The sequence below is a fragment of the Lycorma delicatula genome, chromosome 5 (assembly GCF_047948215.1).
Source record: "Lycorma delicatula isolate Av1 chromosome 5, ASM4794821v1, whole genome shotgun sequence".
NCBI lineage: Eukaryota > Metazoa > Arthropoda > Insecta > Hemiptera > Fulgoridae > Lycorma > Lycorma delicatula.
Genome location: NC_134459.1, coordinates 90,357,101 through 90,376,004, shown reverse-complemented (window position 1 = coordinate 90,376,004; position 18,904 = coordinate 90,357,101). Strand labels below are relative to the sequence as shown.

General features: G+C 29.4%; 1 protein-coding gene across 5 annotated transcripts in view; it reads right to left on the bottom strand.

Annotated features, from left to right (window-relative positions):
- The window catches only part of Nup133 (nuclear pore complex protein Nup133), a 99,079-nt gene extending 80,959 nt beyond the window's left edge, over positions 1–18,120 (bottom strand). Inside the window, exons 1-5 of one of the 5 annotated variants that reach the window (XM_075366622.1) lie at positions 17,534–17,758; positions 16,334–16,527; positions 9,847–9,976; positions 5,384–5,508; positions 3,742–3,932 (exon numbers count right to left, since the gene is read on the bottom strand). In XM_075366622.1, the coding sequence (XP_075222737.1) occupies positions 3,742–3,932; positions 5,384–5,508; positions 9,847–9,976; positions 16,334–16,340 (453 nt within the window). In that variant the 5' untranslated portion in view covers positions 16,341–16,527; positions 17,534–17,758. The other 4 variants (XM_075366626.1, XM_075366627.1, XM_075366625.1 and 1 more) reach the window with 4 other exon arrangements.
- Positions 18,121–18,904: the final 784 nt, after the last annotated feature.

The following is an 18,904-nucleotide window of genomic DNA, read 5'->3' as shown; positions in this document are numbered from 1 at the left end:
GAACTACAATATAGGCAATTGTCTATCTACATAACATAAAAAAAAAAATTATTTAAAAGTTATTTTTAAATACGATTACTATACTTTATACTAACACAATAGTGTGTGTGTGTACGTACATGTGCATATATATATATATATATATATATATATATATATATATATGAACTAATATAATGTTAGAATATTAGTACTTGATTTTTTTAAATATTTAAAAATAAGTTAAGAATATGCTATAGTATAAACAAATATTTGGGATATGAATAGCTCATTTATATTAATAATATCAAAAATTGTTATTTTCTTATGAGAATTTGATTTACGATGTGTTATGGATGACAAATGGTAATTCAAAAGAAAAACAGGGAGCTTTGCCAAATAGTAATTTGGTTTTTAAAAACTGGACAGGTGTAATCTTTAAATTTTAATATCCATAATCTTTAATATTTCTAAATAAAAATTAATTGCTGATCTCTGTGGCAAATTCATAAAAAAAAAAAAAATGTATCAGGACATAACCAAAAAGATTCTTTTTTAAACATTATAAAAGAATCATTAATAAGAAAAAAAATCAGATTTTCTTCAAACATTGCTTTTAAAATAAAAAATTATGCAATAAAAAATATGGTTGGTCTTATCAGGTAATATTTTACTTACTGATATGATATCATAAATACTACTTAAAACTCACTTTCTGTACATTAAAATAGAAACTCCAAAGATGTTCTGTCACTACGGATTTTCTGAGAACAACTAAAGTTATGTAAATGCATATATTTCTATGTAAAATGTTTCACCTGCTGCTGGACACAGGACCAATTTCATTTAAATTAAATACATGGTACCACAATAGGAGATTTTTAGACATTACATATTTTAAGACAGCCTAAAAATTCAATCCCAGAAGAAATTTAACTTGTATTTTTGTAAGTTTTTCTGCAAAAAGAGCAGTTATAATAAAAAAAAACCTATTGACAATTAATGTAAAATCACTCTATAATTACAAAAGGCAATACAATTAATGAGGCCCTGTCTCTTATTTGATATGCACCACTATTTTAACTTAACAACCCAATTATCCATTTCAGCAAAACAAAATAATATAATTGAAAAAACTGTTCATCTTTTATTAATTTTCACTTCCATTCTATTTTGTTATTTATTAACAAGGGCAAACTTTTTTCATCCATTCTTACAATTCTTCTTGAACAAGTGAAAAGTGAAGTTTTTGGAATAAAAAAAGTAAACCTTTTTTTTTTTTTATAACTTTGTAATTTAAAAAAAAGAAGAAATTGAACAGAATTCCCATGATGTAAAATGACAGTAAGTAGATAGTTCAACAACATGTACATTCTTTTCCATATACAAATACTATAAAAATTCACAGCGACATGACAGTGTTTTTCTTAAGTTGTTCAGATTACGCAAAACCGTAGTTTTATAAAATTTTTAATTAAAAATTTACAGTAGAATCGGTATGATTGGTTTAACTTCCATAATAATTTTAACTCATCATTTTCAAGTTCTAGCAGAAATAATTTTATAAAATAATGTATACAATTATTTATGAAAATGATGATTATAATTAATACCCTTTTGCTGTAGGCTTTATGTAATAAATATGTCATGTAGTATTTGAAATGTTAAAAAAGCTTCATACACACTTAATTATACATATTTAACACACTTAATTATACATATTTAGAGTAGAGAAGAAAAAAAAATAAATTTCAACAATACAACTTTAAATTACACTTTGTTATAAGGTATCTTATTTATAATAAAGTTTGCAATAAAGTTATATTACATTCAGACTATAAAACACAATTATGAGAAAAAAGAGTAAAGTGCTGGAATTTAAAATATCTTCACTTGTTATTACCAAGTACGAGGTTAAAGAATAAAATTCCAAGAGTTGATTCATTCTGATTTTAGAAGTAGGCTGCACAGTTGTTAATAGGTATATAATTAAACACTCCTAATAACTTATTCTATGGTATTTGATACGTCTGGTATGTATGAAAAGGGATAGGGGGAAACTTTATAGGATCACATACTCTTTTAATGTAAATTTATACTTTTTATTATTATGAAGTTGATTTTTTTCTTTTTATTATTACACTTTTTTTTTAACAAAACCCTCTCCCTTTGAAAATCACTTTATTTTTCGTCAGGATCAGTTTTATGCTAAAAAGACCAACTGGCAATTTTTGTCAAACTCATTTTATGTGAGAAAGACGGTTTGGAAAAATTTCATGAGTGTCAAAATGACATTTGTACTGATCATGTGTTTTGGTTAGCATGGCAGACCACTTGATAGAGGTGTTAAAGTTGTTATTATTGCAGTCTGCATTGTTGCAGGTTTGTTTGTTATTGTTATAAATCACACGTGAAATCGCAATTAATTGTCGGATGGTAAACAAAAATAATTATTATTTTGATCTTAATGACTGTTGTTTTTATTTTACGTAATACGTAAATATCATACGTTTGTTATTGTTTTGGGCTTGGCCATGAAATTATAGTTCATTTCAAGTGAAAAGAAAAGCAATATTTATTTATTTAGTTTTTTTACAATATTGTATTTATTGGTATGTTGCATACTATGTAGATGACCTGAGAACACTGTGCGTTAATCATTGTTTTTGTTTGTCTGATGTTCAGATCGTAATATTACATTTACTTCATCTTATTGTTCTGTTTTCTTTTTTCTGACAATATTTATTAGCGAGTTGCTATAATATGCAAAATGAAATGAAATGTATTTCAAACACTGAGTGAAAATGATTGGGACTTAGAAATGTTCAATCTGATTAGTGATTTGTGTACTGACAGTTCTAAATAAATTAATTTTACAAATCTGACTAAAATTTATAAATTTCTTGCCAAAAATGATGAAATTTCCACGTTTAACACAAAACAGGGCAACAATTCCAAAAATCATTTCTAAAGTAAAATTGTTTTTTGATTTTGAGTTATTTGACTTCAAACTCAGTTTTTTGGTTTTTTAATTTCTTTTTTAGGATTCCTTAATTTTTAAAAATATTTTTAAATAACGTATGACCACAAAAATATTTCAAGTTAGTTGCATTGGTTTTCTTACAATTAAAAAAAAAGCTGCTAAAAATATTATAAATTCTTTAGCACAAGTTTACAAATAGTCACCATAAGACACTGTACAGTTTTTTTTTACTAAGAATAATATAAGCATTCAATTTTTTTTAATCATCTCCAAAAAATATCTGGTCCTCAAAGGGTTAAATACAACCTTAAGCAGAAAATCATGAATATTGAGTTTTTGCCATCAGTGGAATGGATCTCAAAACTAATCCGTGACACAATGATTAAGACAAATTATAAAATCTTAAAGGAGTGTTTATAGAAAATTTCATCTATTTTTGAGAAAATTGGATTTTCCTTTTTTGGGGAATAAATTATTATTAAATATCAACTTTAAAAAAAAAAAAGGCTGGAGATATTGCAGAAAACCCATATAACAAATTTCATCAGAATCAGTCAAACTGTTCAAGCCACAGCACATAGACAGATGAACAAACAGAAAATCAATTTTCTGGACTGATAATTTCCTCTGTATACTGACATATGCGTGTGAGAATGTAAAAATGAGATGAAAAACCACCTTCATGCAAATAAATCTGAAAGAAAAAAGAATTATATACAAAAAAAGCCCACTTAGAGAAAACTTTAAATAAAGGAAATCAAAATAAATACTTAATATACCTGATTGGTACCAGTAGTATAAACAGCAACAAGATGTGCACAATGAGCAATATCACTAGGAGGAAGAGTAAGTTCACGACACTGAGAACTAATTGGATGTCGACTACTGGCTTGCCATATAAGAAGTCGTCGACCACACACAAACCAAGCCCAGCCATCATTTGATATGTCAACACTGACAACAGCTGAACCTACAGAAATAACAGTACTGTAAACCATAAATAACTAAATGCATAGAAACTGTTACTTAATAGTATGATATGTACACCTCTCCTCAATTAATGAATAGAGAATACTGATCTACTAGACAAATTAAGCAGATATTTAGTCTTGTACAGATGCAACTAGAGTACTACTTTTTTCTTTTTTATCTTTTAAACTGATAAGGTTTTTTGTATTGATAATTTAAGTGTACAAGCATATAGATCCACCTATCAAGATAAAACTATGTTATCAACTATGTAATGGTTATAAAACCAAATTGCTCATGTTTTAGAACAATATTAATCCAAATGTATAAATAATACGTATGATTAATACATACGACACATGCTAATATGTAATTTATAAACATATTTGAATACTGTAATCAATCACTGGATGTTTTCTATGGCTCTGTCGATGTATTCAAAGTAAATAATGCACCTTAACAATAAGAATCAGTGTTGTTAAATATTAAAATAGATAAATTATCAAGAAGTAATTTATAAATTTATAATAAAAAATTCTACATTAAAACATAACATTATTACTTATCTTAGAAATTCACTCACGTGAATGCTAGTTATTTAAATCCCACAAAACAAAAATACATAAAATTTCTATTGTATCATACATGGTAGTGCTGTGTCCATTCAGAAAATTCATTAACTAATGTTTTTATAGCCTATTTTTATTATTATACTGAATATAATTAAGTAATTTTACAATTCTACACTAATTTTCAATCAACATATTTGTATTTCCTCTTCACATCTTATTTATAAAAAAAAAAAAAAAATGTTTTTATACACTGGATATACCTCCTTAACAGTCATCAATCAGTGATGACCAGTGAATCTGGAAATAATCCTTATACTACTGCTAATTCTAAATAATATAGATTATTTTTTAAACTAATTAAACCTTGATCAATAGCAATTGACAACTCCATTTTTTTTATTTTTCCTTGACTATTTGTGTATACAAATCAATCTGAATCATTTATATTGATTTAATTTTGTTTTGGAATATAATTTATTAAATTTAATATAAAATGATCAAGGTCTACTGATCAAAGATTTTTCAGGATGATTTAAGTTATTTTATTTACATGAACAAATAACATTTACTAACTTACCAGGAAATCAAATTCTATCATGTATTTACTAAAAGATAATTATTAATACTTTTAAACAATGTTAAACGTGTTTTATTAACAATAAGAAGTCTGTTTTTTTTAAATATTTTTTTATATATTTGTATAAAACAGCTAACAGCAGACTTAAGATTGCACTTTTACAAATGTTTATTTGTAAATTTAAAATGTGACATCACACAAATATGTACAAAAAATAAATAAATAAAAAGGATTTTGACAATCATCATTTGGTGATAAGCTAAACAAAATTACTAAAAAAAAAGTAGATTAAATATAGCTTACTATCAGCAAACTTTAATGCTTCAGTAACAAGAACAGGTAAAGGTGACCCAAAAGTTTCAACAATGTAATGAGGTGATTTACAAATAATCTGCACAGATTGACTTGATCGACCAGAAACGCTCCTCCTAAAAAAAAGTACTGTCATGATTAACTGCAAAAAAATAATAAATATGTCCTATAGCTATGGTAATGAACTCACAGCTGGCTTGTACATTAGGGGTCCACACTTTAAAATAAGGTAACAAAAAAAATTGTTAATACCCTTCACTACAGCAAGTATGGAAATTACATGCAGCATTGTTTAAATATGTGATGTGTGGGAAATGATTTAGGTTCAGTTAAACTGGTCTATTCTAGTTCTTTTATCTTTAGGGGCTAATCCCAAAATTTGTTCTAGCTGTAGAAAAATTGGATAATAAAATGATATAATCTAAATAATATCCTGGAAGTTATTCTACTGGATTTTTGGTTTAAAATGTTATGTTAAACATAACTGGATTATTTAAAATTTTCCATAGTGAAAGTAAATATAGCATGCATTTTTCCTAAAACTTTTAATTGTGTAAATGCTTACAAACTGCATTTAACAAAAAGTTTAATTTTACTTATTTTACAGAGTTTTTTTTAGTTATAATAAATTAGCATTCTTTGTACGAAGCCTGAATTAAAAAGGAAATGATGGCTATAGTAACATTGAACACCTAAAATAATGATTATGATATTATGATTATGATTTAGTAGTTAATATAATTAACGAGTCAGGCTACACAGTTTTTATACATTATACATATTTTTATACATTATACATATGTACAAAAGATTTTTATTCATCTTATTTATCATTAAAAAAAATAATATGGGTGAGTTTTAAAGTAATATTCATTTAAAAAAAAAAAAAAAAAACAGAACTGAAAATTATGAACAAAATTTATTACTTACACATAAAAACTACATTTATTTACTACTTTTCTACATAGCTGCCTTCAACTTCTAAAGAATTTTTCATAGTGTTTCATCACCTTCTTCATTCCCTCTTCAAGAAATTTCATCAATAGTGATTAAAATCACACAGTAATACTATTATTATAATTCAACTTTTCACCACTGTTAACCTTTGTGATGCAAGTCATTGTTTAAGGTGAAGAAAAAGAAAATAATCAGCTATCAGCTAAAACAAGGGTATAGAATGAAAGACTTTCTAACAAAATTTTTCCAACTGCCTCACTGTTTGATTTATCTAGTGTGGCCAGAAATTGTCATATAAAATCAAAATCCTGCATGATAGCAACCCATACCTTTTGTTTTTACAGCTCTTCTAAGATTTATTGTTTCACAATGTGTATCTGCATTCACAGTAGTTCCACAATCACTAAATTGACAATCAAGACTGTTGTTTGTCCCAAAAAACAGTAGTCATAAACGTCTTTACCAAACATTCTTGACTGAAATTCTTCAGTCTAGGAGGAATGAATGCTGTCATTGCATTGTCTGCTGTTTTATCTTGACATTTAAATAAGAAATCCAGGATTCAGCTCTAGTAACAATGGCATCATACAACTCATCACTTTCATTTCTGTAACATCACAAAAATTCATGCCCCGCAGCAAAACATTTTCCGTGTATTTGTAGTTAACATCTTTGGTACCCATCTAGTACACAATTTTTATGTCAAAACATTTTTTTTGTATGAAACTTTTGTTTACTTCATAAAACTGTTAAACATCAGGAAACATAAATAATTGTGACAGGGTGAAGCGCCAGTCTTCTCAAGTTTTTTAAATAAAATCATCTTCTTTCTTTACTGTTTAGCCTCTGGTAACTACCATTTAGATAATTCTTCAGAGGATGAATGAGGATGATATGTATGAGTGTAAATGAAGTGTAGTCAGTTCGACCTTTCCTGTGATGTGTGGTTAATTGAAACCCAACCACCAAAGAACACCAGTATCCACGATCTAGTATTCAAATCCGTGTAAAAATAACTGGCTTTACTAGGACTTGAACGCTGGAACTCTCGACTTCCAAATCAGCTGATTTGGGAAGACGCGTTCACCACTAGACCAACCCGGTGGGTCAATCAAATCATCTGTTATCACTGAATGCCAACCACAATGTTCTTCATCATGAACATTCGTTTGCCCTTTTTGAAATGAATAACACTCTGTCTTACTGTAGCATCACATAATCAGCCCGTAAATCTCACAAATTTGCCTGTAAATTTCAGTCACAGAATGGTTTTTTGCCATCAAAAATCAAATTATTTCTCATACTTCGCACTAGGTAGATCACGAATTGTAGCAATCATAATAAATGAATGAATATAAAAAGCTAACAACAAACTTACTGAACTATTTCTGCTACAGCTGACTGTTGACTGAAATAACTGAGTTACATAAGCGCCATCTATTTACATCAGTAGTATGTAGGTGGAAAATTTTAAATGCACTTACTTTAAAAACACACTTTGTAACACATTCTTGTAGGAATGTGTCTGTTACCACTAAAATATTATTTTTCTCCAATTAAAATTATTAATTATGTTGTCCAACAACATTCTCCTATTCATCAAGATACAACAGTTTGCTTTTTTTAACTGTTTTTCGTTAAGACAAATTTTGCCTGCAAAACTGGTAAACAAGATTACATACAATTTTGAGTTATTCTATTTACATTGTTACATTTTATCTTTCACAGACTTTTTGGATTTTGAACAATATTTATATTAAAAAGGTAGATATTTTAATCACCGAGGGCTAAAAATAACTATTTTTGTATGTATAAAATATGAACTGAAAATAGAATGAAAATTACACAATTTTTTTTTTGATTCTTTAATTATTTTTCAAAATCATGACAAATGAATATAACATTTAGGTTAGCACAAAGACAACACATCAAACAAGTCCACATAATATCAATATCTGTTGAGAATTTCAAAAACTACAATAACATATGTATTTAACCTATAAATGAAACTTTTATACGGTTCGCTGCAATTAACTAAAATCAATGGAGTCAAGATAAAATACTGGAACTAAATGAAGAAATTGTATTCATCTGAGAATGCAAAATACAACAGTGAGAGCTGAAAATGAAGAAATTCAGAATTACCAACAGGGACTGGGTTCTGGTGACAATGTTTCTAAAAGAAATGTTCATATGGATCCACTGTTAAAAGAAAATTACAATATCTGACTCATCATCTGAAACAATGAGTTTCTTTTTTTTAGCATACAAGCTCAGCTTAATGTACAATATGAAAAAATCTGATGTGGACACCATATGACTTCCTTGTACACCTATTAAATTGCATATACACATTTTTCTGTAATTCATTTAAACTTATTTCATTTGATAGTGAGATAAGATCCTCCAATTCTTTAATAAAGTGGACAGTTACACAACTGCATTGTGGAGGACACCACATTGTACATCATATTTTTTTTTGTGGTTTCCATATCAACATTTTATATTAATTTTGTTTCGTGTAACTCAAATAGTTAAGTGCTATAAATGAGAATGTATCGGATCCAGAAGCATGCAGACATCAGTTCAAATCTGACTTCATATACATATATTTTTTTAACTTTTTTTTTTAAATTTAAATATACTGATTTATTAATAATTATTAACATCTGTAAAACATTTTGAATTAAAATTTAATTATATTTTATTTCATTAATAACTTCTGATTTTTTTAAATTTTTTTTATTATTATTATTATTATTGTAATTTTTTTCTACAGTCAGAGGTTAATAATTATTAATAAATCAATATATTTAAAAAGTTAAAAAAATATATATGTACATTAAGTCGGATTCAAACAGATGTGTCTTCCCCTAGATAAAATTTCATTAATTAAATTTGGCTATAACCCTGGAACCAATGAAAATAAGTACCACTTATGATATATTGTTGAAAAGCTCTCAATGAGGGCTTATTACTGCAATTAAGAAAAAGTCCAAAATTCAAAAAAGTTTGATTTTGGGCTCAAAGGGAGGTACACAACTAGATGTTACAACAGTCCTAAATCCAAAATTTCAACATCCTACAGCTAACTGTTTTTTAGTTATGCGAGATACATATATACATACAGACATCACATTGAAACTAGTCAAAATCGATTCAGGGATGATCAAAATGGATAGTTCCGTTGAAATCTGCAAACCGAAATTTTTCATAATCACAATACTTCCTTTACTTCATACAAGGAAGTAAAAAGGACCCTTACAATATATGAAGAAATGCCATGTCTGACCAGGACTAAATCCTGGGATCTTCTGGCTCGAAGACTAAGACAATCCTCAAGACTCCTCAATGGAGTCAGCAGATATTTACGTCAGACATTTTGTTAGAGAAATAAAGTTGGTATAGTTACTATTAATTTCTCTGATAAAGTTGCAAGTAATAATTATTTGAAACACCAAAAAGAACGTAACCTGAAAAGAAAAAGTCATTCTTACGTGGGATTTTTTTTTACACTCTGAAGGAATGATGAATTTCGTCTAATGGCAGCTCTTGATCCAGGTCCTCTAGAGGATAACATACTGCTTTTACTGCTTAAACTGCTTAAATCCATCTTTTCATCCAATCCTTGAACATACAAAAAAATGTAAATGTTAAAAACAATGAAAAACTTGTTTTTTCACTGTTACTTGTTGCATTTGTTTTTTAATTACTTAATTTATATGTAAAAATACACTTAAAATCAGTATTATAAATTGCTACAACTATAAAATCCTTCAATTTGTGTCCAATGAGAAATCGCAACACCTTACTCAGCATTTTCTCTTTCTTTCTTTTTCCTGTTTAGCCTCCGGTAACTACAGTTTAGATAATTCTTCAGAGGATGAATGAGGATGATATGTATGAGTGTAAATGAAGTGTAGTCTTGTACATTCTCAGTTTGACCATTCCTGAGATGTATGGTTAATTGAAACCCAACCACCAAAGAACAACGGTATCCACAATCTAGTATTCAAATCCGTGTAAAAATAACTCTCTAATCTGAATATGCCACACAAATTGTCAAGATTCTGGGAGTTAGATGCAATAATGATGCAAATTAACTCACATAGTAAGATTATAAATTTTATAAAAACAGATTAGACCATTTAAGGAACATTTATAATAACAATACTGATGATATTCACTATTGGGTCATTCCATGTCAAATCAACAAGCCTCACAATTTGATAAAATTTATCACCAATTTTAACAAAATTTATAAGTGACCATATCTATAAAGTGATGCAAAAAAAAAATTTTTTTTCAAATTTTTCAGTCACTCAGTTTTTTGTGTAGAACCCCGTAAAAAAATTAGAAAAAGCAAGGTTAAGGTAAATACAAACAATTAATTTTCTCAGCTCCTATAAGAGCTAGAGAGCTCAATTTGGTGTCATTTTAAAGCTCTTGGAAAGGGCTTTCATGTAACATATCACTTGGCAAGATTTTGTGACATTAATAGTTCCAGGAAACCAGAATTTATTTGAACTTGAATATATGCAAAAGTGTATTTTTCAAAAATTTGAAAAAACTTTTTTTACTTCCTAATGTGTTGTACAAGTGGTAAACATTTCATAATGGGATTGCAATGTGATCATGGTGAAATAAAATAATGAACTTGAATGTACTCACAATTTAACTGCAATTCGTATAGCTTCCAAAGATATTTACAGAATTACAGTGTACATTTGTTTTTACTTCTGATTAGTACTGTCCACTTCCTGCTTTGAGAGGTTATAAACTCTTCCTGTTGGATTTACCCCTGGATCTACTTTTGAAATAACATCACCCCTATGTACATTAAGAATATCCTTTAAGTCTGAGTAGTGGAACGAAGGTGAAGGTCCATGTGGATGTAAGTACTTCATCTTCATTTGATTTTCCTCATTTAAATCTAGAACACACCCCAACTACCAGTGTCCACCATATCTCCAGATCAAGAACCCAACCATTTCTGTGAATTCAGATCATCCTCAATATTTGTTGTGCTTGCTGCTGTTGAGTTCTTATAAAAAGAAAACATCCTCACTTGCACCTGATTCTTGTTCAATGGAACAAAAGAGTGGAGTTTCTGAGTACCTGTTATAGTTCTTGCTGTCATTGTTCTACTCTTCAAAGCCTCTTATTCTCCTTTATGCTAATTAATTGTACTGTAATGGAAATTTATCGACTCATTGTGTCCATTTTCCCAGTCATAGAGCTGTAGTGGAGTCATGATCTGGTCATTGTAGGTCATTTGAAGATTTGCTCTAGCTGCAAGTCTTTGATTCCAAAGTCTGATTCATGGTAAGAGGTTGAAAAAATTGAGTCTGCTTTTGTACTGAAAGGCAGCACCATCACTGAATAGATCAGGCTTGGTTTTGAGGTAAAATGAGACTGCATGAAACCAATTAAATATTTCTGAAAAAGGTGTACTGACTGCTATTGTGTCATGTGTGAGAAGGTAAGAAATTATGACAAGAAATGTATGCATCAATGTTTTTGTTGTTGGATCTTGGAAATAGACTGTGAAGGCGTGATCTATTGCCTGTGCATTGTTCCAGTGGAAACCTTGGGCTGCATCCTGGAGAATGAATAATAGTTCTCAGCGAAGTCACAGATTACAAGATACCTTCTTCAAAGATTGCTTGAGATGGATGAGGTAACTGGACTGTTGACTAGCAAGGAATGAGTGTTGAAAACGTTTTGGAAGTTTTTCAAAAAGTATACTTATGAATTCTTCGGTAGGTTTGACTAATGTCTCCAGAGATTTTCTTTTTTCAACTTGTATCACTATTTATTAACTTGCAACACTGTTTGTAGGTGATATGTTCAATGCAGTTGAGCTCAAAAGCATCCTCAATTCTTCATTTGACTTCTTCAAACCCAAGACCATTTTTGCAACCTCCAAAGTAGCAAGCTTCAGTTGGATTGGCACACACTGCATATGTCATAATATCTTTGTAAGACTCAATTGGTTTATCATCTTCTATCAGTTCTTTCATTCTAAAATGTATAACCAAAGTATTGCGTTTTAGTGCGTTGTACATACAAAAACACTGTGGGTTTCATTTGCACCTCCAAGAACACAGTACTTAGGCCTGAGTTCACAGAACTTTGAAAATCCTATTTTCTGCAATGGATATCTCTGTTTAAACAATACAAAAGCTTCATAGAGATTACAAAGAATTAATTTTTTTCTGAACATGCTCTCATCTTCCATCTATCTTAAGAAAAATAAAATCTTGTTTTCCGGGCATCATTCGACTTATTTTCTTACTCTCATACAAATGAGTTATTTTTTCTGCTTTCAAAATCTAAAGTTCTACCAGGTTTAGGATCAGGACAAGATATGACACGTTTTTCTTTAACCAGGCTTTAAGCTTCCTTGCAGTGTAGTCTGATACTCCAAATTTATCTTCAATGTCTTTTCAAGTCCAGCTTTTAGGGAGCGTTGTTAATATTTATATCCTGGTGCTCTTATAATCTGTAGTATTAAATTTTTCCTTCAATTGGTTCATAATTTCACAGTCAGAGGAGAGAAAAATAGCATCTTGTCCCAAATCTGAATCCATGTTCAATATTTCGCTTTTGAACACTATTGCTATTTTCTCTCACACAGTCATTTTTTCTGAATAGTTGATTCATTTAAAATAATCAAACTTTTGTTCAGAGCATTTAGTTTCATCTTTTTCTGGAGAACAAAAAGGATCTAATTGTTGAAATTCTTCATCAGAAGTAGATTCTTCTGCATTATTTTTAGTAGATGCTTCTAACTGTTAGTGGAAAGTATTTGTAACTGTGTTTAAGAAAAATAAATGTTTGCACCAAGTTCTTGCTTACACTTCTCAGGTTTTTCTTACAGGAATTATGACTTGACTTTTCAAATGGATTGCATGTGGAAACTGTAGAAGTTGATGGTTCCATACTGGTCACTGTATTCTGATCCAAGGCTGTGATGAATTAGTCATAAAACTCCAAACATGCAGAGAAAGGCAAGCTCAGTTAAAAAAGAGTGACTGAAAAATTTGAATTTTTTTGCTTCACTTTATAGATATGAACAATCCTCTTGGAAAGTACACCAATGAACCTTCTGCTCCAAGAGATGATCCAGACTGAATATTAGTTTGCTTGTCTCAACAGGATGAAACATATACCTTCTTTTGCTGGCACAAGGTGTGTATGTCATGACAACTACTCTTCTGCCTCATCAGGTGACCCAGTCTGAAAGGGGAGGGTTTTCATAAGACTGAATCTCAATTATCAATTGCCATATAGGGAGAACTGGAATATTCTACTGTACCTAATTATTACAAAATTACTTTTTAACATGATCCCATTATGAAATGTTTACCACATGGACAACACACACTGAAGCAACATTTTTTTCAAATTAAAAAAAAAAAAAACTTCGGATAAATTCAAGGTTAAATTAGTTTCAGTGACCTTGAACTATTAATATCACAAAACCCTGCTAAGTGACATATAATATAAAAGCCCAAAGAGCTTAAAAATAACACCAAAATAAGATCTCTACCTCTTATAGGAGCTGAGAAATTGATTCTTTTGTAATTACCCAAATCTTGCTTTTTGCATTTTTTTTTTTACTTTTTTATATGTAGGGGTCCTACACAAAAACTGAGCGACTGAAAAATCTGGAAAAATATTTTTTTTTGTCACTTCATGGGTAAAGCCAAACCTGTAAATTTTATTTGAATTACCGGACGAATCTGAGAACTGCATTTATTTTTGTTGATTTGATGTGGAATGATCAAATTAGCAGCAGTGTTACAAGTTGATAAAATAAAATTTTTGCAATGCACCTGTAAAAAAATATTTACTGCACATTGGTAACTACTATCACCTTCAGCGACATATTTTACACTTGTCCATCTATGCATTGGTTTAAATGATTCAATTTTTGAAAATAAATCTGGAACTCGTTTGCCAGAAAACTCTCCTTTATCATACTAAGCTGAATGAATGTCAGTGATATTAGAAAGTATTTTCCTTCTAGCAATCTTTTATTTTGGAAACAGCCATAAATTACAAAGGACTAAGTTGGGTAAATATGCAGGCTGAACTAATTTGGTAACCAATTTTTTAGCCAAGAAACTCTTTCACAATGAGCATACCATGACTAAGTGCACTTTTTTTTCATAGTAAACGATCCACCTGTCAGATCATAATTCAGGTCTTTTAATCTTTTACTAACAGAATCCCATCTTTTAATTTTTGATTAGCCATAAATTGTACAATTAGTTGCCTAACAGATCATACCAGGCTCTGTTCCCATTTATGAAAATCATGTTTCTAGCTGCCTGGTCATCATTCACATCTTGATGTCCATTTCAATATTTCTAATGTTACTCAATGGCACATTATTTTATTAGAACTTCCACATCATATTCTCTTTCAAGAGTTACACATTTCAGTAGAAATTTTGGCAATTTTCACCTTCCAAATTTGGTACTTGCTCTAAATTTTGAATGCTTATTTTTATGTTGCATTTTTTACACAAGCATGTGCACACACATTCACTCACACAAAGAGTTTTACTTTTTTTTGCATGGCTCAATTAGCTTGAGGTTTATGTTTACATTAGTTAAAACACATACAAACATGAACTTACATTATTACAACCAGGGTTTCCTTTAAAATTATAAAATAACTTCTGTAAAAGAAAAAACTGTCTTTGCATTAATAACTACAACATTGTTCTTTCTTCCCTGCTGTTGTAAAACAATCATAAGTGAGTGACATGTGGAAAAATTTCAGTTCCATATAGACAAAAAGAATTCCAACACATTAGCCTTCTCCCATAACAATGATCCGTGCTTGATTAGCGCTCCGCGAAAATATGTTGGTATTTGATTGCCTCCCTTCATGGTCTTATGCTACCCTCTTGTGAAAAAAATTTCAAAAAATTACAGTATATTAAAGAGATTTAACAGATTGTGACAAAAAAAAACATTATGATTGGATATTTTTTATGCCTGTAACAAAAAAAAATTGAAACTACAAAAATTACGATAATTTAATTGCAGAATTTTTTTTGTGCATTTCTACCGCATTTTTTATTAGCAAATTTTTTTTTTTTTTGCTTTGTGTTTATGAAACATTATTTGCTGATTTTAAAAATAATACTTTCAAGCAAATCGGTTGAAAATTGGGCAAAATAAGATGAAAAACCCGTGTCATAAATCACAGATTAGTAACATATGTTAGTATAAGTAAAAGTGTATTCAGAAAAGTACGTTTTATAAAAATTCCCACCACTGAAAAAGGTATTCAGATTGACAAAAAACAATTTTTACTGTATAGTGTTATTCATTACGAATCGTTATGTGTTACATGTTTACCGATATCATTTGTCAGAAAAGATATTTATAGACCTCAAATAAAATTATTTATTTGAGGTGGTATTTATGACCCAAATTCCTTTTTTTGTGTTTGCCGTATATCATAATTTATTATGTGTTTCAATACATCGATATGTTGCTACTAAGATAAGCTATTTTTGTAAATAATAAATAAATCCAAAATCATCATAGCAATTATAATACACAAGTCACACACACACAAGCACATTTCTGAGAAAAAAATGGTCATATTCTTTCTAGTCTAAATAAAACATTTTACACCGCATAAATGTTGTTCAAATTGTGTAATAAAACTGATTCCTTTGTGAATATAAAACAAAATAACTGACTTAGATGCAATATAAAATGATTTTGTAACAGCGTTTTAAAACTGACGCCGTACATAACCAGTTCCAAGACTAAATGATCTGAAAAGGTTAAAATTAAATGAACGTAATGTTTAATTGAGCCAAATTAAGATCTCTGTGTACACATGTAAGCGCATGTGTGTGTGTGTGTGCATGCGCACGTGAACACACACACACACACACACAGAGACAGAGAGGGGGGAATACTATAATATAAATAATTATAGCTGTTTCACCTTCCATACAAACAAAAATGAAAGTTAGCTTCTTTTCCTTTGGCAGATGAGATCGTTGTTTTTTTTTTTAGACAGATGGGATTAGGTGGGCATTTAACTCTATAATCCTCTTTCTGATTAATCTGCTAGAGGGAATAAACTACAGAAATCTGTAGAATATGAACGTCATGCCAGACTGTAATTCGGATCTGGACCTGTAAATCAAAAGACAATATTACCACTCCACTACAAATTTATTAAAGACAGATTGGTGATAAGTGAAAAATTATTACATTTTGTAATTAGTTTATAGATTTCCAATTATTTCACAGATAATACATACACTACATCAATATTTAGTTAAACACAAAAAACTAAAAATGATACACGAGTGACATTGAGTAATGACAATAATGGCAAGGGCTGTTGCTTTGTCCATAAGTTAGAATTGCCTATTGTATATTACTATTCATACACTTATAAAATGAATTGTTATTTTTGGACCCTCAATTTCAAATTATATTTATTGTTCAACTTACAAAATTCACTAAAACAAAAAAAATTCCAGTTGTATTCATTATTGATTATCAAATTTGTTTGGTATTTATTCAAATCTATCAAAATGTCTAGAATAATTTCAGTCATGAAAAATTAAAAATTGCAATGTAGGCAGTACAGTATATCAACAAGGTGCATTTAATTCAGAACTAACTTTTCCCTACCCTGCCCTTTATTAGTGAAACCTCTGTTCAGTGATAACTCCTTAATTGCAGCTTTCTACACATCTTATAAAGGAGAATGCCCTATAAACTAATATTCATGCAAACAAATAATCTGGAATTGGAGAGGATGTACAAAACAATATTTTTATAATTATTTCGGTCATAAATATTAATCTAACATAATTAGAAATTAAAAAGAAAATTCACAATTAAATTTATGACACCTGATGTAAAATGAATTACTTCATTTTAAATATAACAAACATAAAAATTATATACAGTTTACTGTTAATGTTAAATTTGAAACGAGACATACTAGGAACTAAGTTGTAATGAGGCAATATCTACAAACATAAATGGGTTAAAACCTTGATTCACAATGCACAAATTCCTTACTTAAATTGTGGAGATATGTGAAGATAAAAGTCAAAACTTAATTATACACAAGAAAAAAAACTGTTAATTACATTTCATAACTGACATAATTCTAGATATTTACCACTGTATGAACGAGTAAACAAAAAATTATAAAGCAAACGTTCAATAATTCATCACAGAATATCAGCAAATAATAAATCTTTCATAAAAGCACAACTTAATTCATGAACTACTTCTCTTAAATACAAAAATACACCAATAAACAAAACATTGCAAAATAAAAGACACGTTAGTTAAAAGTAAGTGAAAACAGAATAAGTGTTTAGAAATCGTGTTTTATAGGAATTCTAACCTACAACTCAAACGTAGCACAAGACTGTAATACATTAATCAAAACTTAAAAAACTAAAGTAGAGGTTATATTGCCGTTAAAGTGTCGGCAACGATGAGCGCCATGTGTGTCAAGTCGGTAACCGTTGAAAGAGAACATTTTGAGATATTTTTTATACATAAATGAATTTGTAAGAGATCGAGTTGACCAGTAACATTGGGATTATTTATGCAAAAAATATATCCTTCAAATTACAGTTAACTAACTTATTATTAACAGAAAGTAATTTTGCTTATTTCTTTGTACATTATTTGAACCAAATTTTCTGGTAGAAGTAGAGGTGAAAGCACGAATGCAAATTAATTCACTTGTTTCAGACTGTATTTACACGACTGCCCAAAAAGGATTGTAATGTATTCAGGGTGTATGTATATATTTATTTATATATGTTTATTCCACCGCAGCACCTCAACGGTTGAACCAATTTATATATACGACCCCGCATTACTGGGAGTGTCATAGATTATATAAGTAAATAAATAAATAATAAAAAAAATATATATATATATATTTAAACTTTAATGAACTGTGTGCCTCTATCACTTTGTGAGCTGGGCTTGAACTGATTCAAATGAATAATTTTGCAAAAATTAAAAAAAAAATTGTTTAATAGTAATGGGCTTTCCCATGGGGATTGTGGTTGAGGCTAGAGTGGTGAGGTAATACGAGCACCTCGTGTGATGCTAGAGTAATCATCACCATCAACTGATAACAAATGAGGTGCCACTGAGATGCTGTTTTGGGAGGTGCTCTTATAACATCTCAGTAAACAATCGTCCGATTTTCAAAATTCAAATGGGGCATTTGTTAGTGAATAACTGTTGCAAGTAAAAGGTACACTCTCAATCTAACAGATCATTGTTATTCAGTAATGTTGTTATATCTTCGCAACCAGTCTTCTGATTTTCAAAATTCAGACAGGATATTTGCTAGTATAATACAAAATCATGGAATCAAACCGGAACAAAAATTGACATATCTACTCAGAAATGGACCTTATTACATAACTCCCCAAAAAGGAGTGTAATGTATTTAGAGTGCATGTATGTATGTTTGTTCCACTGTAGCAGCTCAATGTTCGAACTGATTTTGATGTACGAC